The 24,143-nt window shown below is 32.4% G+C and overlaps 3 protein-coding genes and 1 long non-coding RNA gene across 4 annotated transcripts in view; 1 reads left to right on the top strand and 3 right to left on the bottom strand.

The window, feature by feature from the left end:
• Positions 1-1,958, bottom strand: part of LOC21396192 (ACT domain-containing protein ACR1) — a 4,425-nt gene extending 2,467 nt beyond the window's left edge. The window contains exons 1-3 of the mRNA XM_024172568.1: positions 1,834-1,958; positions 1,039-1,169; positions 861-906 (exon numbers count right to left, since the gene is read on the bottom strand). Of these exons, the coding sequence (XP_024028336.1) occupies positions 861-906; positions 1,039-1,109 (117 nt within the window). The 5' untranslated portion in view covers positions 1,110-1,169; positions 1,834-1,958. The remainder of the gene's footprint in view (positions 1-860; positions 907-1,038; positions 1,170-1,833) is intronic.
• Positions 1,959-4,931: 2,973 nt separating this feature from the next.
• Positions 4,932-6,984, top strand: LOC21412277 (protein PHLOEM PROTEIN 2-LIKE A10). Its single transcript, XM_010108607.2, has 2 exons — positions 4,932-5,334; positions 5,440-6,984. The coding sequence occupies exon 2, from the start codon at positions 5,577-5,579 to the stop codon at positions 6,879-6,881; it is 1,305 nt and encodes a 434-aa protein (XP_010106909.1). The 5' UTR covers positions 4,932-5,334; positions 5,440-5,576; the 3' UTR covers positions 6,882-6,984.
• A 2,614-nt stretch (positions 6,985-9,598) lies between these two features.
• Positions 9,599-11,487, bottom strand: LOC112093675. Its single transcript, XR_002903159.1, has 2 exons — positions 11,334-11,487; positions 9,599-9,956 (listed from the first exon to the last, which is right to left on the bottom strand). It is a non-coding gene; the product is annotated as an uncharacterized LOC112093675 (long non-coding RNA).
• Positions 11,488-23,260: 11,773 nt separating this feature from the next.
• Positions 23,261-23,911, bottom strand: LOC21396190 (phytosulfokines 3). Its single transcript, XM_010108606.2, has 2 exons — positions 23,635-23,911; positions 23,261-23,532 (listed from the first exon to the last, which is right to left on the bottom strand). The coding sequence occupies exons 1-2, from the start codon at positions 23,755-23,757 to the stop codon at positions 23,398-23,400; spliced, it is 258 nt and encodes an 85-aa protein (XP_010106908.1). The 5' UTR covers positions 23,758-23,911; the 3' UTR covers positions 23,261-23,397.
• Between the last annotated feature and the right edge of the window lie 232 nt (positions 23,912-24,143).

Raw genomic sequence — 24,143 nt, 5'->3', positions numbered from 1 at the left:
GGAAAGTAGAAAACGACACTTCTCGGTAACGATATTACTGTGCTGCATGGATTGAAAAACTGTTAATAAAAGGGGGAAAAAAAGAGAAGAAGAAAACACAACGGCACATGTCATGATGACTGAAAAAGACCTACACCTCTTTTTGAATACGACGGGCAAATTTCTAATGGCTCTCCACACGGTGGGTCAGAATATAGCCCCTAATTTCTCTATCTTTCCCAGGGAGTTTCTTTATACCAGATTAAATAAATTACTCTATTTTTAACTGTATCAAAAATTATTTATTCTCCATATTTTTTTTAATATGAGTAGTTTGTTGTGGCTTTGTGAACTTTGAATTGGATCACAACACGATAATTTCATTTGAAAAACTTTGGTAAAGAAGGATCGGTTTTAAATGTATGTGAAGTGTAATATAATATTTGAATACAATAACAAAGGATTTATTTATCACATATATACTACTATAACGCCTTTTTTTAAAGCCGTTGTTGAATAGTATAAGAAATAAGACTAATCTATTAGAAAAATAAATAAGTAAACCTAATTTCATTAACAATATACAAAATTAAATAAGTGTTAATTTGCCCATAGAGTCCTATCACATGCATATGTTTGCTCCTACAAGTACTAGGGATGTTGATGGTTTCTCTCACAGTTGTTTTCAAGTCTATGGTGGAATGTTGGAAAATGGAGGACCCACTAACTTTGGCACTTCTATTAAACAAACAAACCCATAAACTATCCAAAAAAATTTGCAAGTACAAACAAGGATGAAAAAAAAAAAAAAAATTCTAAAAATTCAACAATCATAACAAATGATTCCAAAAACTTGAGAAAATCACAACAAATGATCTAACCTTTATAAGAGTACAATTTTCACACGTATCATTGTCTACACAAACCCTGCAACATCAAAACCATTGATTCTTTTTTTTTTTTTTTTCAAGAAAAGGAAAAGGAAAAACAAAAGAAAGGAAGAAAAGACGTTAATTTGGTTAAAAATAGCATTGGCAATCACCAGCAAGATTCATATACCTGGGAGGATAAATTCTTTCAATGAGATATTGCAATTCATGATCAATATGAGGCTGGTAAATGATCTCCATAGCTTTCCTTAGATATCCTTAACTGAATTCTCTTGTTTATGAGGTGGCCAACACATATCGCTGGACAAAGATATATAAAGTTTTTTCATGAGAAAACTCAAACGCATGGGAATTATTGAATAAAGAAAACGCGTAAACAAATTATATAGCTTATGAAAGGGATAATAGTGCGGCGTCTATACATAATCTTGTTTCTTAAGTAAATATCTATATATATATATGTATATATATTTATATATAGAACTATATATATTTATATATATATGAAGATTAAGGCGTGATTAAACTACATGAGAGGAAAACCTAAATTCAGCACCTTAATCTTTTTATATTGTGCTTGTCGTTTTACTTATCATTTGTCTAGGAAAACCTAATTAAAGTGCGAAAATATACGAAGCCTTTGACCTCAAAAAGATTCTACAATTTCAGATAAGTATTCTGGAAAGAAGAAAAAAAAAAGGAAAGAAAGAAAAGTCTTCCTCTTTTCAAGGATATAGATGAGAAAAGATATATAGATGCGTGGAATATCAGTAATATTCGTACGAAGAAAGGAAGGAAAAACAATTTCAAACCAATATGTGGTTTGATAAAATCATGAGAATTTGCAGACTATCAAATGAATAGTTTGAAATTTAAAAACAATATCGTTATGATCAAGTATCAATAGAATCAACAATCAAATATGGATCCAAAAGTGTTAAAGAGAGAGGGAAAAAATATTTACCTCTAGAGATACTTTTGTTGTACCCGTAAAGAGCAATTCAGAGTAGTCAAAATATATGAGAAAAGGCGTATAAGAGGGAAGAAGGCAACAAGAAGCTTGTGTGTGAGAGACAGAGAGGTGTGTGCAGAAACAAGAAGAAGAAAGCTAGGCTATATAAATATATATATATATATATATATATATTATATATAACAAAACAGTAGTCTTCCGATTCTCTTTCTACGTTTAAAACGTTTTGATATGGGAAAAAAGAGCGCAAGGTATACGTATAGCCTTGAGAATCCTAGTCCGAAACAGAAGGGGAATCCCAAACATAGGTGGAGTCAAATTACATAACAGAAACATGACACAACTAGTTCAACCCAAAACCCAAAACCCGAAAACCCAATTACCCAAAAAAAAAAAAAAAACAACTCAGTAAAGAGAAAGTTACGTAATATGCCACTAAACTAACAGTTTCATTCATATTTATACCATCTTTATTGATTAAAAAAATATTTTGATAGAATATTGAGAATGTCCTACTAGAATACTCTCTAAAAATATTCAACTAATAATAATCTAAAGGGGTTGTTCTTTTAGAATAAAACTCAAAAAAAAAAATTAAATTCGAGTTATAATTTTATTTAAGTTCATGTTTTTTTTTTATAAAATTTGAGTTTGAATTCGAGTTTGATGCTAAATTCGAGTTCAAGTTTTCCTTGCAACTCGAGTTCAGAAACTCGAACTCAAATTAATGAATAATATTTTTTCTATTCTTAAAAAAGATATCACTTTTTCGTTTTAATTCTGATTGAGATGATTTTTTTCTATGTATTCACAACGAAAAGACGAATAAAACCCTACACATATACTATATTAAAATTTTTCATCACCATGGAGTTTTTATTAAAATACTATTTAAATACAAATTTAAATTTTGACTCACCTAAACACAAACTCAAAAAGATCTCAATTCAAATCATAACTCAAATGTGCACATCTAAACACAAACTCAAGTTACAATTTTAACTCAAATTATAGCTCAAACTCAACTCAAAATTATCACTCAAATCACTTTAACTCAAAAATATAAAAAAACCACCCAAAGTATATTTGGAGCATATTTTCTGATGAAGTAAGCGATATATGTGTTAAATTTATATTATTGGACGGTATAAATGAGAAAAGTATCATCTTTTTAGGTGGTAATTTTGTATTTCAATTAAAAAAAAAAAAAAAAAGAAGATCCACCTGGGGACGATTGAAAGAAGATGTTTTAGCATTCGGCCCGCGAAATTTGTCAAGATTAAGCACGTGTTGGCTTAGTGTGAATTAAGGATTTTTTTCGTGTTTCGTAGGACTAGGAGGAGTGTGACTTTGAGGCTAATTTCTTCAGCGGATTGCCACGTACGATGTGGGATTCCACGTGGCGAATGATCCGGAGATGAGAAATTGGCTGTAGAAGCTGCGGCGGGCCGGTGTGAGGAAAACCAACACGTGGTGGAGGAGAGGTCAGAAATGTGTGGCTGGGATGTGCCCATTTGTTTCTGAGAGGTTTTAGGGAGTTGTTTTGATTTTGATGTTGTCGTTTTGGAAGTCACTTTTGAAGACTTTTTCCCTTGGAGTCGAAGCCCTCGCTTCCTGTCCAATGGGGGCCTACTTTGCATGTGGGCCGTCCAAATGGCTTTCATTGAGAAGTGTGGCCCATCTGAGGTGGATGACAACGTGGCAATATGTGGTGTGCATAAAAAAAAATTTGGAAACTTGGAAAAAATTATCATATATACATATTTTCTGAATTTCGATCGCTTTTTCATCCGTCCTACTTGGAAACATGTTTAATCTCTCTTTCCTCACTTGTGTCGAAAAGTTAAAATATCACTAAATTTGGGGGACAAAGTTTATAAATCGGTCCCTATTTCACATGGTCGAATTTGAAAGCGAAACTTCTATGATGTCGGGAATGTAATAATATACACACACACACATGTATACACACACACACACACACACACACACGTGTATGTGTGTGTTTGTATATGTTATAATACATATACAAACACACACACACACACGTGTATGTGTGTGTTTGTATATGTATTATAACATAGACTAAGCACAAAATTTTCCATTTCTGATTTTCTATTTTTTCAGAAATTAAAGTGAACGATTTTAATTCTACATTTTCACATTAATTAAAAACAAATATGAATTTGTTATTTTGCTAAAATCCCTATGGTTTAAACTTAAAATAGATTTATAGACCATGTGAACTAATTAGTTACGTAATGTGTTGAAACATCTTTGTGAGTAAATTGAAATCGATCGACATTGACAAATAAATAACAATTGAGTTACACATGTAGGTAAATTTTGTTATAGTTTGACATTTAAAAATGAGCTAGCACTGTTTCCTAATATCATCTAGGCTCTCTCGTGAGCCAACACTAAAAACCAATATTAACAACTTTCATCGCTAAAAATATAATAAAAACAACACTTGGAAGTTGACGAATGACATTATTTCCTCCAATTTAAAAGGCTGTGCATAATGTACGAATTTAAAGATCTAATATTTATCACAACTACCGTATTTATAAGGGGATAATATCCGTATTACTTTAAAAAGTTACACGTATCAGTTTATCTATTAATTTTTTTAATCCAATTTATCTTTTTTTTTAATATAAAAACCGGCTATTTGGTATCCAAAACTGTTGAAATAGCATGTATGTGTTGTATGGTACACGAATTTAAAAAAATTAGGTACAATTATTTTTAAAAAAAATTTATTATAACAAAATTAAAATTTTAAACTCTGAAATCAACGGAACCTAAACTCTGTATCATAAAAAGCTCTAAATAAACAAAACGTACTTTTAATGGGATGGGTAAATGCGGTTGAATGGTCGAGATTGGACTCCTTTCTCTCCGAATCAATTATTCAATTCCAAAACAGAAACAAATTAATCAAATCCAAAGCTTAATCCACAAAAGATATTTCAACAAAATCCAACTAATTCTTTAACAGCTTATTAACACAGCCGTACAATTGCTATGCACATATTTATGCAGACTCCAACAACCAACAAACGACTCCCATCCCCATCCCTCTCTCTATCCTCTCCTATTGTCTTGTCCCTCTACTATTCCATTGTCCCTTTATAATTTTTTCACCAAAAACAGCAAAAAAAAAAAAAAAAAAAAGACTTGTTTTTAAGTTCTGTCCGTCTCTTTCACCAACTGCATCCAATCACATGGCCTGTATTCATCGCTCGTAGTCATATCAATCGCACAGCAAATGAACAAAACAAACCCCAGTAAGTTTCTCCAAAAAAATTGGTGAAATTGCATTAAATAAAGACCAGTGGTGGTTGTTGTACGAGAAGTAAATTCTCATTTGCTTCATTTAGTGAACGCAAAAACAGTTTGTTTTTCTTCTTCTTCTTCTTCATATTCTTCTCTCGAACTATAAGGAGTGCACGCACAGGCTTTCCTGCAACGGCTTTTACGTCACAGGTTCTTCCTTTTTTCTCTCTCCCTTTTCTTTTTCTTTTGCTTTTTCTTAACTTTTTGTGCTTTGCGAGTTCCAATTAGTCACATGTTTCTTTTCCAAAACCGCAGTACACGACTGGGTCGGTTTCAATTCCCTTTGTCTTTATTGAGAAAATTAGACGATTTAAGAATCTGGGTTTCGTCCGTTTCGCTGTTATCTTAATTGGGTCTTTGATTTTTTCGAGTTTTTTTGGGAAATTCGATTGATGGAATTGCAATTGGTGAAAAAGGGTATTGATTTTGCCCGTAAAAGGAAGAAGTGGGTTGTTCTACTTGCCGCTTTGGGGGTCACTGGTTATGGTGCTTATAGGGTTTATCACTTGCCTTCGGTGGCTAGAAAAAGGAGGAGAATTTTGAAGCTTTTGGGAGCTATTGTTTCTGTTGCTGAAGCTGTTTCAGACTCTGCTGAGACAATTGGAATTGTCTCCAGAGACTTGAAGGAGTTTCTTCAATCTGATTCTGATCAACTTCCAAATAGTCTTTGGCAACTATCGAAAATCGCGAGGTCTGATGAGTTCTCAAGCTCTTTGATTAGGCTTACTCAGTCTCTGACTGTTGGAATTTTAAGGGGTTATCAATCACAGAGCAATAGTGAGGGAAAAGATGAATCTTCGGTAGTAAATTCGAGCTTTGCGGAAAGGATTATGGATAAGGTCTTTTCAAGTGCCGGTTCTGGCTTTGCTTCTGTTGTTGTCGGAAGCTTTGCTAGGAACTTGGTGCTGGGTTTCTTTTCAGCTGGCCAAAGTGAAACTTGTGGAGAGCCAAATTCGAAGACTTCTTCGAATATGGACCGTTTTGGTTCGGAGAAGAATCCTGTTCCAGAGTGGATGAATGTGGTTTTCAGTGATAAGTGCAGAGACCTAATTGGTGATTGTATCCAGGTTTTTGTGAGCACGGCTGTTGCTGTTTATCTTGACAAGACCATGGAAGTCAATACTTATGATGAGCTCTTCTCCGGGTTGACCAACCCGAAACATGAAACGAAAGTGAGAGACATGTTGGTATCCGTCTGCAATGGAGCTGTTGAGACTCTTGTGAGAACATCTCATCAGGTCTTAACGCGTCCAACTTCCAAGGAGAACCTTTTCAAGACGAACTCGGCTTCTCATTTTGCTATCATCGATGAAAGCGCGAGAACTCAGGCCAAAGTAGTGGAGGAGTTGAATCAAGAAACACCAATGAGCGAAAGCGATGAGAAGGATGATAATAATGGTAGCGGTGGGTGGGTGAGCAAGGTTTCCTCTACTTTGGCAGTACCAAGCAATAGGAGGCTTGTTCTTGATGTCACGGGGAAGGTCACATTCGAGACGGTGAGATCGTTCCTCGAGTTCTTGTTGGAGAAACTGTATGATGGTGTGAAGAGCTGTGTCAACACTGTTCATGAGGCTGTTGTTGAGAGGGGTCTTAATATTATGAGATATGTTGCTGCTAAGTCCTCTGTTATAGCAACTATATGTCTGTCTTTGTGTTTGCACGTAACGAGTAGTACTTGGTTGTTGATGCCAGCTTGACATGCTAAGCATACAAGTTTCTTTGTAATTCAATATAGTGTAGGCTCAATATTCTTTGATGTAAACTGCTTGCTTTATCCATTTATAAATTACCTTGTCTGTATATCTCTGTTCACCTCAAGAAATTGAAAGCTTTTTATGTTCTTTTCAATGAAATTTAGGCCTATATTGGGTAACATCCATGACATCAAATGTTTTTTAGTCTTTAATCCTTATGGAGATTTCTTTGACAATGGTGTGAATATTATTAGTCTTACAGCCAGATTCATAATTAATAAAATAAAAGTTGAAGAGTAGGAATTTTGTTAAAAGACGACCTTATTTGTTTATGCCATCATGCATCTATTTCTGCCTAATCATGTTTCACAGCTCTAACAGCGATGATGTGGCATAAGTGTGTGTGACTCATATATTATCACAAGAGAAAGCATTGGAATGCTTTCTGGCCGTGAATTTGTATTGCAGTCCTGAAAGATACATGAGGACTTGCAGAGAACCGAACCGGAGGCAAGGAAGGTGGAGGGATTTAGAGTGGAAATTGATAAACTGTCGTTTGGTTGAAGTGATTTTTGGAAAGAAAAGAAAATAGGAGAGAGAATATCTTGTGCAATCCACACTATTTAAATCTCTTCCAAAATTGTAGAGAAAACAGAGGAGAAAACTTAAAAAAAAAAAAAAAAATTCTTTGATAGTCCGGTAGTGTCAGTTTTTAGCTGTTGATTTAGTAAAAATCACATTATATTAACAAAAAATGTAAAAGAGATAAATCTTAACACAAAACTGACAGTTAAAAAGCAAAAAACACAGTAATCCTGCAAGGACTACTAGAAAAATTAAAAAATAAATAAATAAAAAAAAACAAGAAGAAGAAGTAGAACTAATGAAAGTACATGTTACATTTGTCCTCCTGCATTTTCGAAAAGAAAAAGGTAATTCACAAATAGTACAATTTCTTTCTTTCCCATATCTTCACATGTGATACTAAAACAACAAAAGATAATTTTATTTTCTTTCTTGTTTCTCTATCTTGTTTTCTTTTTTGAGAGTTTTTTCGGTAAGCCGCTCTGCTAATAGCTATAATTTTTAACTATTAGATCTAATCAAAATCACATCAAATTAAAAAAATACACATAACAAACAGATTTTAATATAGATATGACGGCGGAAAAATAAAAAACTACTAATAGTCTATTTTTCAGTGACTTCACTCCTTTCTTTACTACCAAACATAATGGCGTTAATGTATTTAATAAAACGCCATCATAGGAAAAGGTGAAACAATTACTGGGTTTGGTGTTAAGAAAAGTGCATGTGTGTGTTGTTTCACATGAAAAGTGGATGAGAATGTGAAGTAATTTATATACATGGAAGAATCCAATACCTAATAAGTTAACTTTTTAAGTTAAGTTAGGCTCCTGAAGTGTGTTGGGCTAGTTTCGTATATGGTGTCTCCCCAACAAATGGTATCATAGTCGATGATTCGTACGGACCAAGCGATCACACTCGGTTGTAGTTCTCACGTTGCCTCTCGTGGAGAGTTGGTATTCCAACACTTGGTGTTGTTGCAGGTGCATATGGTGGATTATTGGTGAACTCACATGGTTTCGGCTCTCTTTCCCATGCTGGAGTTGGCTCCTGTTTATAGTGTGATACCTGGATGTGCCGGCTACTAAAAACTTTGATTTGAGGGGGAGCACAATGAACACACACATAAGAGGGAGATTGTTGACAAAAGTATACTGTATGTATTGTCTCATATGAAAAGTGTATGAGAATGTGAAGTTGTTTATATGACCCAAACCTAATAGGTTAACCTTTTAAGTCAAGTTAGACTCTTAAATTGTGTTAAGCCAGTTTCGCACGTGATGACTTTTCAACAATCGATGAACACACATAAAGAGAAGATTGTTGAAAAAAATACAATGTGTGTTGTCGCACATAAAAAAACATATGAAGTGGTTTATATACATACACATATAAAGAGAAAATTATTGAAAAAAGTACAATTTGTAATATATATATATAAGAACTTAAAACTCAATAAAGTTCTTAAAATGTTTTGACTTGTTTTGCACGTGTTATTTCCTCGAAAAAAGCCCCACTTATTTTCTGCTCCCAAAATAGCTTACGTTGTTAGCAAAGGCAAGTCACATGGAATCATGGAAAGTTATACTGAAACTATCACCATGAGGAAAGGAGCAACAGAATCAGACAGAGGAAGTTATCCTGCCGTCAACTCTATTTCTCAATCCTAATCCATAAAGATCATGCCATATTATAGATTATTCTCAAGACGTCAGGCATTTTGGATGGTTTCTCGATGTTCACGACTATCAAAGCACTTTGCACTTAATTAGCGAAAAAAAAAAAAGCGCTTTGCACTTATGACTTTTCTTCACGGTATTGTTTTCCTTCTTCCATAGGCCTTGCAGTTTCATGGTTGTACCACAAGTTTTAAGAATTAGTAGGAATAACTGTAGGAAAATACAATTATTCGAAACTATTCTAAGTTCTAACTTTAAAAGCAAAATTGTGAAAAACACAGATATTACGGGTTATCATCATTATTTTCATTTTAAGTGAGGGGAACTTCCACTGTAGAACCCCAAAAAAATTTCTGCCGGTGGAGCCCCTGTTGGATTACTTTTTTAACAGTCAGATTTACAAAGGGAGCAACTCTATATAGCGTACTGTAAATTTTTAATACGGACCTGCACTAATCTAACCGTTTAAAATTTAATCCAACAGTTCAAACTGAGTGTTTCACCGGTGGAAGCTTATGAGGGGTCCACCGTATGAGTTGCCTTAAGTATGGGGTTAACATGAGTGATTGTGGACACCATAAAATGCATTGGTTGTTGTCTTTGGTTCAAAAAGAAAATAAATGAAATGAATCAATGACTTCCGCGACTATGCGCCTTCTATGAAATGGCCAAAGTTGAAGAAATTCATTCATATCTGCTTTAAGTTGACGTTCCACCATTTTCCTTTGCAGTTGCCTCCTCCTCGAGCTTCTTTCTCCAGTACTCTTCAAGTGGGGGTCCAAATATTGCCTTCCCTGAGACGACCCCGATCCTGCAAAGCCCATACATTTCATATACAAGCAAATTCAATTATAACTATCAAAGATGATTTAAAGACTTGAAAGAGAAGTTACTGACTGGCACTAACAATATATGAAGACCTTCAGACCGTCTTATCCTTACATTGCATGGTTAAAAACTGTTTGCAAAACTGTATATGACCTCAAAAACCTCTCTGTCAAACTAACGAAAAGTTGGCTTTTGCTTCTTTTGTACATTGGAAACTCAGAGATTAAGGTTGGCTACATTAATCTTAACCTAAGTCGAAAACATCGAAAGAGTCGTGGGAGTAATCTTTGCACTAATACCATCATTAACAAATAACTCGATTTCAGGCTTCATTAACCTTCATCACTTGCATCTGAATCAAACAGTCTTTCAAACAAGTGATGCATTTGGAACCGTCTACATGCCGTCAACTTTTGCTCACATCACATCAATAGCAAGATAACAACAAATGTTGGTCCTCCTCTTTCATTCATGCAAGTCTAATTGGTATATGGGAAAGAAAATAGTAATGAAAGAAAGGTATAAAACCTAGATGAGAAAAACGAAAAGGGTAGGACCTTTCTCTTATCCCTCACTCAATCTATTCACTCATTTTTCGCCCCATCGAAAAACCAAACCATAACTCGCAAAATTCTTCCACTTTATTCTCACTCCTACCCTCCTTCCAATTTTCCCTCCCACCAAACATGCTCTAAATTCTAATTTAGGTGATAAAATATAAATTAACGATTACATACATATATACATGGACTTGTTTTGAATAATTACGATTAAATATAAAAAAATAATGACATACATATGTAAGAATCCAATTTCATTAATTGTCATTATTTTTTTTATCAACTCTCTAATTTATTACATCATCAATTAATATATTACAGTTAAAATAACAACATACATCAATGGGTAAATATTTGAGTAACTTGTTTTTTTAACAGTATAGAACTTGCACTTCTCAAAAGATGGAAGACAAACCCTGTATGTATAAGATCAAAATCAAAACACTTAAAAACACATCTTGATCGCCATTGATGGATCTCAAGCCTCTAGACTATCTCGTAGTAATATCTATGCAACCATATACCATAATACAACAGATTTCTCAATAACAGCAAACACCTAATTTGAAATTCTCCTTTCATTCCCAAAAAAAAATAAAATAAAAAAGAGAGAGAGAGAAAAGACGATTGCCATTACTATATACTTGAGCAAACCAAATTGAGAGAAGTGAACCAAACCACGATTAGAGCTAATAAATAAACTGAATTATAAAGTGCAATCTACAATTACTTCACTCCAGATGAAAAATCATCGGCTAAAAATAGAGTTGAAATTTGAATCCAAACAAAGGGAAACTTACAAGACTGCTCCAATTACGGTAGGAAACGAGAGGAATCTGTTGCGACCAAACATTTTAAATTTTGAGGTTTTGATCAGCAAAGGTTTTTTCTTGGCTGGCTTGCTGTAAAAGAGGATTTTTTTTTTTTATTGGGGGTGGAGAAGACGATCAGTTTCAGGCAGCTTGGGAGGCGAATATGTTGGGCTAGAACGGTCCAGTAGAAGAACGAAGAACCAACTTGGGTCTGTTTTAGTTGAGAATGAAAAGCCCGTTAAGGTGAGTATGTGTTGAAAAGCCCGGTAAGCCAACTTGGGTCCTTAGAATATTTTTAATTTACGTATATTTTTTTATAATAAAAAATACTATAGCGAATTATGAATCATAATTGAATCATAATTTATAGTTTATTATAGTGTTTTCTCTCACAAAAAATACACGTAAATTAAAAATGGTAATAATCACATAATTCTAATATATGAACTAAACGTCTTCTTAGTGTTATTATAAATAATTAGATGTGATATTTTATTTTTTTATTAATTGAATAAAAATTATTTATTTTATATAGAGTGGTATAAATAATATTTTTTTTACTATTTTCAGTGGTATTTTTGGATTTTACCCTCGAATTAATGGTAAATATGTATGTTTAAGAAATTAAATAAGTAGTATGATTTTAAAATAGTATGTCTATTTATTACAAAAAAATTCTTTTCTAAGTAAATTTATTTTACTACTGTTTATTCCAAATATTTTAAAGCCAGTTATTTACTTCAACTATCTACTGTTGAAATGTTATTTACTTCTTTGATCCCATGGATCCTTTATTAATGGCCAACTCTTGAGCTTAATTCAAACAGAAAAATGGTACATGTGAATAACTAGAATTTAAAATATACTCAACTTAATTCACGTAGTTTATTTTGTTTTATTAGGCATTTTGTATTTCGACAGCCAAAAGCAACTTTTGAAAAATGTTTGGGTAATTTTTAAAAGCTAAAAGTTCTTGTAAAAAGCTAAAAAAAATACTCACATTGGTGAATAAAAAGCATCTTTCTTCTTTAAAAAATAAAAATCTTATAAACATTCCAGTTTTTCAAGGCTTAGATTAAAAACTTCATTCCTTCATAAAACTATGCGATCAAGCATTAAAAAAGATATTAGATGAAATTTGCAAATCAACTGAACTCTACCCTTATTTTTTTAGTAATGTTCGGGAAACACATTGATGAAAGAATTTATAAGCATTTAGTTATAAATTCAACTAAATAAAATCAATAAAGAATTAATCTAAAGTCTTAACACGGAGTAATTTGTCAAATAAAGGACCTTGAACAGAGAATCATTTGAAAATTTCAAAGGAGATGTTCGGGGTTTTTTTTTTTTTTTTTTTTTTTTTTTTTTTTTTTTTTTTGGGTAAGCTTCTTGGACGTGAGGATTGCACCTGGAAATTTATGCATTCTTGGCGTTGACATATGTGCTGCAATGTGAATACTCAAGTAAAAATACTTCCATCTATGACTCCTACCTGTGAACGAAATGATTCCAAACGTAACTAAAGTTCTTTACCTAATTATTGCGGATTGTATTTAATAGAGTCTAGTTGCACATGTGCATCTTTTGACTCAAACTTATGTAGTATACTTTCATATTGGTTTAGTTCAAAAATTAACGAGACTCTCACGGATTCAAATCGCCTGTCTAATTTCTAGTGTTTTAAATGATGTTTAACCAATCACATCTTGTCATATCATTTAATGTGAGGCATGAAAAAGTCAATCAAAGAACATTTTAAGTTTTTTAAATGATATGGCATATGATGCTATTGGCTAGAGACCATTTTATTGTGAATTGTATTTAATACAGTCTAGTTTGTACATGTGCATCTTTTGACTCAAAGTTATGTAGTATACTCTCATATTGGTTTAGTTCAAAAATTAGCAAGGCTCTCGGGGATTTAAATCGTATTTCTGGTGTTTTAAATGGTGTTTAACTTAATCACATCTTGTCATATCATTTAATACGAGTTATGAAAAAGTCAATCAAAGAACATTTTAAGTTTTTTAAATGATATGACATATGATACTATTAGTTAGACACTATTTTTGACACTGATATAATGATTTGAATCCGATTTTCACATACTTTGGATTGAGTGTCTTTGGTATCTACCAACTGAGATTAATGGACCATTACACAGAGGGAGAGAAAAATTATGGAGCATTATAATCCATATAGAGTTATGGGGTGGGCATAAAAGCTCACACACAGTTAGTTGCAAGCTCCAACCGTCTACAACTATATCTTTTAGGGCTTTGACTATAACATGTAGTCTAGGGTACGTACGTAAATCTTGTTTACATTCTAGTTTTTAGGCTGCGACTCTTACAAATTTTGAGAAAAAAACATGGATAAATTAGAAATTTCCTAGAACTGACCTTTTTTTTTTTTTTTTTTTTAAATTACGTGATGGTCACTTTTAGTATATAGTTAATATTTTCTTTTAAATGACTAATTCGTTCTGTCACTTGGACTAGTAGAAAGACAAAAATATCGTTGGTTTCCTTCGCTCATTTTCCTATATATCTCCTCTTTTTCTCTATACTACTATTGGAGCCAAGATTTGCTGGCATCCTGCTGATCAAGTCAGGCAAGGTCACGCCGTAACACACGGGAGATATCGAACTCTCATTTGAAATTTTATAGACATTCGCTTAGAAAAGTGAGGTCCAATGCAAGGCCGTGACCTTTGATAGTGAGATTTTGATTTCTCCAGTGTGGTAGGCCGTCGCTTTGAGAGGCAAGGGTGCAATCAAGTTTGTGAGAGTCATTTGTGAGCAAACACGAGGCTGCGACCATTCTAAGGTTGTGAGCATCGCCCTTGCGAGGAGAGAGTACTCGCGATAGCCAAATTTGGCTAGAACCAGCGGTGTTGCGGCTAGGAATGGTTTGTTTCCAACACCAATTAATGGCGTTTTGTTTAAGAGAGTTATCGAATTAGGGTTTATTTGTATGAAAGAGCATGAAACTGACATCCTATTCACTTTGTCAATATTTCATTGAAACTAAATTATACATTGGACTTGAAAAATTCTATAGTATTATCCCATTTGTTAGTCAATAGTAACTGTGTTTGAAATAGGGCCGGCAATATGGGTCACGACACGATAACACGATTTGAAAACAACACGAATTTCGCTAGTTAGGGTTGAGAAAAAAGAGGTTCGGGTCTGAATTGAGTCGACCTGAAATTGACACGAAAAACACGGGTCAATTTCGGGTTGGACCCGTCAAATTCGAACACGACACGAAACTCGTAAAAAACTAAAAAATACATATATTTTTCATTACATATTTTTGATTTTATTATGAACTTGTGATATCATGATAATTATACTCAAAATCTTATACTATTATTTGCTTAATTTCAATGGATGTTATTGTTTTTTAGTGTGTTATGAATTTTAAGTTATTTCTAATATGTAAAAAATTAAATAAAAGTATACAATTTTCGTGTCAATTTCGAGTTCGCGGGTCAATTTCGTGTCACGGGTCATTTTTGTGTAGTGTCGTGTCAACCCGTAAAGTGGTCGTGTTGTATTCGTGTTGCGATTTTTAAAAAATTCGTGTCACGGGTTGACTGCAAATTTAGAAAGAAAGATCAAAATACGACACACGAATACGACACGTGACACGAATTGCCATCCTTAATTTAAAATTTTCCCGTTAAATTTTTTAAATACAAAAGTACCCTTGCAACTATAAATAAAGACAAAGCCAATAACTTAAAATGAATTCAATTCCTCTAAATAGTTACGTCTTTGAGCGGCATCAAGCAAAGAACCTTTTTATCTTCATTTTGTTTTCCTCTCACTATTGTCATTGACACTCTAATTAATCTTGGTCAAAAGGGGTGCTAGTGTAATATTAACAAAAGTTTGGGAGCGTCGTATAATTTTTCCTCTTGTTCTATTCAAAATTTCATCAATTAAGTAAATGCATTTTTTTGAAAAAAAAAAAAATTATTAAGGAGAAGTTAAATTATAATATACATTATTCAATACAAGCTATTTGATTTTCCAACCACCTTAACAAGTAATTTCATTTTTCAATTTTATAATTTTTCCTAGTGTTTTGTCTCTAATAATATTTAGGCCCCGTTCATTTCACCGATTCGAGTTTATAATTCGAGTTTTACTATAGTAAAAAGCTCTCAGAAACGATCACATTTAACTTTTTTGTTACAGTAAAAAGCTCTCAAATAAAGTCACATCTCAACTAAAATTAAAAACTCAAATAAGTGAAGTTTAGTTACATAACAATATTATTAAACACTCTCACACAAATTATATATTAAAGAAAAAACTCTGTCACGTGATTGAGTCAGAAGTCACTAATAATATTAAATTCTCAACACTAGTGCTAATGTTTGTTTGACATTTTCTTTTTTTATTTATTTATTATAAATATTCCTTGCCACAAAACTATGCCACCATATCCAAGTCTGACCCGTCTTCATGAAAGATCATTATCCAGTAACAACGTACATATGTGAGCCAGTACTGTGATGTTACCCTACTTGGTTGATGATCACCAATTTTCAAATAATCGCTATAACACACGGTTTTTGGAAAAATATTTAGAACGATCATAATTAAAAAAATGGATTATAGTTCCGTTTATTTTACCAATTTGAGTTTAAAATTTGAATTTTGTTACAGTAAAAAACTCTAAAAAATAATCATATCTCACTTTTTTATTAAAATAAAAAATTCTCACATAAAGTCACATCTTAATTTGAATCAACGAACTAAATAAATCCTATTACTGTATACTTTATGCTGTGAAATTTATTTTTTATTAATGTACGGTGCTCAGTACTGTTGTTTTATGACATTCTTTCGGTTTTTGTGCATAACAGCTACGTAAGAGCCATATGACCAAACCCATAAAGTTCACGTAATTAGGACCACACAAAGTATGGCTTATATAGATAGTCAAAAGCTAGAGGGCTAATCATGGACCATAAGGAGGCATAAAGGGCCATCTACAGTTCCGAAAGTTTCATTCTCTTCTGGTCTTCAAGACGAATTCAGCCAAAAACAATAATAATAATGAAAACAATTATTGAGGTTTCCACTATTCAACTCTAACCCCATGCCCTGCATGAGATGGCTATATCACGTGAAGGTGTCTTTGCTTACTTTCATATCTAAATGCACCATCTCAAAAGTCATAGGCAAATAAAGTATGTGATGATCACCTTTAAGTATCGACCATACATTTTTATTATCCTTTTAAGTAATATTATTATTTTGGCTAAAGAGTTGTGTAATGTAATTTGTAGTAATATTGGGCGCTGTAGGGTTTGTGTAGTTCATTAAGGAATTAAAGAAGGGAAAAGTTCTTGGCAGATACATGTCACATGCAATGCAGTTGAAATTGATTTCGGTTGTCTTTACACATTAAGTGAAAATATATACCCGTTTGTTTCGTTGATTCGAGTTGAGAACTTGAGTTGAAAAATGAATTTATGTGAGAGAAAATACTGTAGTAAAAATTTGAGTTGTGATTTTAACCAATGAAATGAATGTGGCCATAAGAGCTTGTTTACTGGGAGGGAATAGTGAAAGAAGGGATAGGAGTAGGATTAGCAGAAGGATTTCGAGATGTATACTTGTTATGTATGTAAGAAAAAAGAGAAGGAAATAGATTGAGTAAAGATTTCAAATTTTTTTCAAAGAATCCCAATTTTAATCCCTTTCACGAGGATTGGAAAAGATAATCCACACCAAACACAATAAGAAAAAGATTATGATCAATTTCGTCTTTATTCTCCTCATCTAGGTTATGTGTCTTTCTTTCCTTATGATTTTCTTTCTCTATCAAACACAGTCTAAAGGAGTAGGTGGTGGAGATGGGAGGAGAAATGGCATTCTCTTATTGATAAGCATTAAGTTGTTATATTGAAGTTGTACCTTATTGATAAGTACTTGAGGACTTTTTTTCCTTAGAAAAAAAAAGAGAAAAATTATAATAAATAGTATATTTATGAGATTAAATTAAGTAAATAGCATATTTTAAATTTATTTTAAGAAAATAACAATTTACTATGTAAATCATTTATTTACGACTGATAAAAATAACTTATATGATAAAAAAATCTTTTTACGGGTCGGAAAAAAAAATTTACGTGAAGAAAATTTTTTTCTAGTCGTAAATGTAACATTTACTCGATAAATTTCTATTTCATTTAAAATAATTTTAAAATCTACTATTTACTTTAATTATTTTCTATAAATCTACTATTTACTTCATTTTAAAAAAAAATGTTTGTATGAGAGAGAATTGAACCCTCTTTTTTTTTTTTTGAGCAAGAGAGAGAATTGAACTTTAATTATTTGTGTCCCTCCTTTATGACTCATTCCAAAACAAAAAACAAAAAAACAAAAAACAAAACAAAAAATGATGTAGTCATGTGTAATGGCAAATATATGTATATATGAACTAAATAAGCTGACTATTTGGTAGTTAATCACCAATTAACAAAGCACAGTAGGATTAGAGTAGGTAGAAATAGAATCAAGAATTTGGTACGAGGAAACTGCAATAATAACTAAAAGAGAGAGGAATGATCTCTCTTTTTTCCACTTATCTGTACTCTTTTGTTAGTTTGGCCCGTTACATGGGTTGAAAAATGACTCATTTTATTCACTGATTCGAGTTTTTAATTCGAATTAAGATGTAACTTTATGTGATAACTTTTTATTATAGTAAAAAAATCATATGTGATTGTTTATAAGAACTTTTTACTATAACAAAACTCAAATTTTAAACTTAAATCGAAAAAATGAACAGAATCAAAATAATACCTAACAAAAGCAATTTTAAGGAGTTGTTACTAGTTATCATGGTTTTTTTTTTAATTTAGCTTTCTTTTGACGTAATTTGCATTTTTCATACATATCGCTCTTCACGTCTAAATATTGTCACAATAATTATATAATTATTATGCAATTATTGACCATGATTCAGAATTTCTGCAGTTAGTTTTGCCTCCCTTTTATCCTTTCAGCTTCTCGTTGATTTTAAATTTTTTTTTTTTTTTTGGAAGTAAATGAGTTTCTAATGTGCCGCATGGCTTCAAAAGAAAAGAAAAACACATGGCTTCCAAAAAAAAAAAACACTTTATTGGAAATAGAGCTCATTTTCAGCTACACATAATTGACTATTAGAAAAAAAGGTAAAGGAGTTCAGCTTCGTAGTAATTCGTTTTTTGTCGAGTACTTCAAATAGGCGTTTTTCTGCTGATACTGCATGTGTATATATATATATAGCACATCGTTTTGGTCCTCAATAACCTAATTTGGGTTGACCTCTCCGTTTCAGCTTGTACAAGCAGTTTAGCTGATAAATTGATAAGTCATGCATTCCTCTACCATCTTCAACTCTCCATGCTTTCAAGCGTGCCTTGTTCTCTGCCTTATAGTCTATTTAACCGCATTTTAGGACTCTGCAAAGCGATGATTCAAGAAGGACAACCTCATGATTTCCGAACATCTTGTACCATTTGAATTGGGTTTATAGTCGGAATATATGCGCGTTGAGTTTTTTGCAAGCTACTGCCGAGGAACCTTTGACTTGTTTGTTTCTTAAAAACAAGCACTACAAGGAAAAACAACGTAATTAACATTGAGAAGCTAATGCTGTCGATTTGTTTCAAATTAACCATATATATTAGGAATATTACATTGAATTTTTGCAGAAATTTCTAATTAATAATCTTTCTTCTATTTATTTTCTTTTTACGTCTCTTTCTGTTTTCTTGTTCATACGTCTTTTTCACATTTTATTGATTCTTGTTATATATATATATATATATATATATATATATATATATATTTTGCTCAACAAATATGTGTATTTATATATACACGAATGGTGTGGGAGTAGTACTTTATGAGTGGGTTGGTTTGCGTACGAATTGTGGTAGTGGACGTACACTCGTAATACGTTTGGTACGGACGCTAGGGGGGTGAAGATAGCTTTCATTTTGAGGGAAATGACGATGATGATCATCAGTGGCGGAGGGAGGTGAGGCCCGGGGGCATATGCCACCCTGGATATTTGATATTTGATTTTTAGTATATGTATTTTTAAAAAAAAAATTATATTGCCTCCTTATATATATATTTTTTAAATATATATATTCATAAAATTTAATTTCAAATTATTTTAATTTTTAAGGCCCGTTCACTTTACTGACTCGAATTTTATGATTTGAGTTGAAAAAATGAATTTGAGTTATTTTTAATTGAAGTTGTAATGTGAAATTTGAGTTAAGTGTTTAGTAAGAACTTGATGTGACATTTGAAACTTGAATTTTGTGTTCACTTGCACAAATTCAAACTCACAACTTACACAAGATATTGCATTGGAAAAAAATGAATAACATTTGTCACCACTTACACAAGATATTACATTGGAAAATAAAATATAAGTAATAATCTATCGATGGCTCATAATTTTTTTGGAACATCACTGCCATTAACAACAATTCCTATTACCTGTTTTTTACACGTAACAAGTGGGGCAATGTTATAAATTGCTCAGAAATTTTATAAAGGTAATTAATCGCAACAACACTCGGAGCATCATCCTTATAAGCACGAGCGACGTAGCTGCCATGCTTCAGAGGTGCTCAATACATTCCAATGAAGCGGTAACTAAGTGCCACATTGCCTACAGGACGCCACTACGACGAGTGTTCTAATTTTTGAACCAATTTCATCATAGCCAACATTACATGTTGAACAGCGTGGTCATGTGCGGAACGACAACAGTGGAGGCAATAGTCTAAGGTAAAAACGACAACAGGGGAGGCAATACAACAACAGGGGAGGCAATACGACAATAGGGGAGGCAATACAACAACAGGTAAAAACAACAACAATGGAGGCAATACAACAACAAGAGAGGCAATACGACAACATGGGATGCAATAGACTAAGGTAACAACGACAACAGTGGAGGCAATACGACAACAAAGAAGAGAACAAAGTTGATGCAAACGACAACAGTGGGCTCAGTACACGACAACATCACAATACAAACGACAACCAATAGTTCATCATCAAACCATTCAAAACAAAGAAGAACTACGGTGCAACCATGGGAAATCCAGAACACAAAATGGTATATAGAACTTCAGTAGATGGGAAAGATCATACCCGGTTGGAACCAGTTGAGGACAACGGCTGATCGGCTATCACAACCCCCAAATCGTGAGGTAGCTCGATCATCAAACCATTCTAGGGTTGGGCATGCAACAAGCAATCGAAGCAACAATGATGGAAATAGGGGAGACTTCTTACCATTTTTTCGCTGCAGATCGACCCAATCGAAGCAACCGATTCGAGTTACCTTTTGCTCACTGGAGAGAATCGTTTTTTCAAACCAAAATCTGCAGGAAATCATTTTTTCAGAGTGAAATCAGAAGGGGGAGGCAAGAACGAGGGGTAGAAAGCAGAGAGAAATCTGCACTGGGGAGGTAGGAACGAGGCTGAACGAGAAGAAAGTAGAGAATCTGCACTGTTTAAGCACATGGGAACACTGTAGAACCACACTACAATAATGAGAAGTTCAACCGTATGCCAAACTCTCTTACTCGAGTTTTACACTCGAGTGCCATTTGCTGAACGCAAAACTCAGCCTAAAATCCCACTCGAGTTGGGCTTACTTGAGTGGGATACGTGAAGTGAACGCACCCTTAATATTTTTTTGATCTTTTTCTATTAAATTTTATACTTTAAATGTATCTAACTGATTTTTTTCTCTCTAATTTATTCTTATGAAAATAATTTTTTTTTTAAAATTGACCCCTTCTAAAATATTCTTAGATATAATCTAAGCTATATAAAAAATGACATTAAAATATTTTTTTCTCAAAATGTGTCCCTAATTAAGAATTTTTTTAAACAACCATCTCAATTATGATTTTCTCACACACACGCATTTTCTCTAATTTGCACATATTGATGTAATATATATTCATTCAAATATGTTGTGTATATTAAAAAAAAAAATTCTTCTTCTGACACTTGAAGTTGCTATTTTCATATTATGTACCTCTTAAATAGTTTTTCTTATCTAATTTACTTGTTAAAATTTTTATTATTCAAATATGTTCAATAATTTATACATATATATTATTTATCTAAAAATATTAAGAATTAATTTTATTAACATTTTTTATGTTTTTAATTTAGGCCTCTTGCATTAAAATTTTGACTCCGCCACTATGATTATGATGATAAATTGATAATTGGCTTCTACAATAGTGCATGCGCAATATAGACTAGGTGGCTAGCTAGCCTACCCACATTTTAAAAAGATAGTAATAAAAAAGTGAAAAGTTATCTTACCTAGTCATTTGAAGTGGCCACTGAAAAGTGACATATAGTGGCTACTGGACTAATGTGATTTGTCTTATCATCAAGAGAAGAAAGATTAAAGAATAATATATTAATAATATATAATATGATCGGTTCACCCGATCAAGCACAATGAAATAAATTGGTTGAGTGTATAATAGAGTACTTCAATGTCCTTTTAAATGATGCAACTTGAAAAAATAAGATAGTCTGTTTGGTTCATAAATTAAAATTATTTTTGATTTATGTGTATTTTTTATGAGAAAAAATATTATAGTAAATTATAAACTATGATTCGAATCAAAAAACGAATCATCCAACTAAACAACTAAACGGGCTCTAAAATACAAAGGAGCCGGAGGAAATCAATAATTTTTATGTACAGTGTATTAGTTTACCAAAAGTGCCTAGAGAACGACCTACTCGGCATTTCGCATGTGGCACTAAAAGAATATTAGCTCATTTCAAATGGTCATTATAATCATTTTGGCTTTTTTGGTCATGATATAGTTAAAATTAAGAGCATGTGTTAGTTTGTTGATTTGAATTTTTAATTTAAATTGAAATGTGATTTTATGTGAGCCTTTTATTGTAATAAAAAAAATTAAATGTGACTGTTTATAAGAAATTTTTCTGTAGTAAAAACTTAAATTTTAAATTCGAATATATAAAATGAACGAGATTAAATAATGTAAATTTATACTAAGCTTACACGGAAAATGGCGGCAACGTACCCCTTAATCATCCATTTGAGAAGTGCTCATAACATATATGGTGCGGGAATTCTTGAAAATGAAAGCAGTTGAATGGGGATATAATATATGTATTGTAAATTAATTAACTATATATATATATATATATACATACACACGCACACTAGTTATTCTAGAAAATCATGTGTACTTATTATATATTTTTGTCCACTTGCTTGATGTGATCGCCAACATTTGTCTTAGCTTTACTCAACATTTTTTTTATGCTTCTTCGCCCCCACCATTCACTAACACTAGTACGTACACGACGGAAGGCTTGCACCACTCTAAGCTCCAATCGTGGACGAATGACTTTATTAGATTTAATTAATTAACTACAATGTTTTAAAAAAAAACTTCCATTTCAAAACAAAAAAAAAAAAAAACTTCTATTGCTAATTATAATGGGATATGGATATATTAAGTACAAACCTTATGTTTAATAAGATTACCCCTTAAATTACTCTTGCAACATCACTTTTCTGTGCGACGCAATGAATTCTCTAACATATATAATTTTTTTTTTTTTTTTTTTTTTTTTTCTTTCTAAGAAACAAAACAAAAAAGGAAAAAACATCATAATCCCAATTCATGAAGAAGAAGAAGAAGAAGAAAAAAATAAGTCATACTTGTAAATTCTGCTAATGAAGATATCTTGTTATGGTCACTAACTATTTTTTTTTTTTTTTTTTTTTTTTTTCTTTCTAAGAAACAAAACAAAAAAGGAAAAAACATCATAATCCCAATTCATGAAGAAGAAGAAGAAGAAGAAAAAAATAAGTCATACTTGTAAATTCTGCTAATGAAGATATCTTGTTATGGTCACTAACAAGTATTACGTAACCCACAAATTCAATAGCTATAATTTTAGACAAACTAAAATTATTATTATTATTTTTTTTATGGTTTATGCTTCTGGGTATAGATATAGTCGGTGTGAGCAGCCAAGGTCCTCCTCATTAGGCACTCTTCTTCCTGAACTCCTGCACAGCTTTCAATATCCGCCACCTCAACTTGCTCTGCTTCCACAGCAACCTAATAAACCAGAAAAAAAAACCAAGAAAATTAAATTAAAACCCATTAATTAAAATGCATTAAAAAGAACAAAAAAGTAAAGAACATGAAAATTCAACCAACCCCAGGTTCGGTATTGGCAGAAATTTTAGTAAAAAACCCTGGTTCCGGCCTAGCTGCATAGGCTAGAGTGGAGCAGAGAAGAAGGGTTATTAAGAGAAGAGCTTTAATGTTATTGTTGGCCATTTTTGTGTGCTTTTTTTTGTATTATGAGGTTTTGAAGAGATTGAAGAGATCAGGACTTGAGAAATGGGCTACAGAAGGTAAAGAGGAAAGACGTAAATATATAGAGTGGGATGACTTGACAAATGGCAGTGTGAACTTGTCAGGGTTCGATGGTAGACTTTTATACTAGTTTTTCTTTATTATTACTAGAGTAGCGTGGAACCAAAAGAAAAAGAATTATTTATACTAAATAGAAAAAGATTTCAAAAATATAAAAAGATGGGGTCCTTTATTTTTTTTAATTTGTTTGATCTGACAAAAAAAAAATTATAAAAATTAAATATTTAGGGAGAACAGAGAGAAAAGATATGGAAAAGGAGAAGAACAGATTATAAAATCCTCGTTAT

The sequence above is a fragment of the Morus notabilis genome, unplaced genomic scaffold (assembly GCF_000414095.1).
Source record: "Morus notabilis unplaced genomic scaffold, ASM41409v2 Scaffold679, whole genome shotgun sequence".
NCBI classification, from domain to species: domain Eukaryota; kingdom Viridiplantae; phylum Streptophyta; class Magnoliopsida; order Rosales; family Moraceae; genus Morus; species Morus notabilis.
Note: the sequence above shows the minus strand (reverse complement) of the source record. Positions and strands in the feature narration are given on the sequence as shown.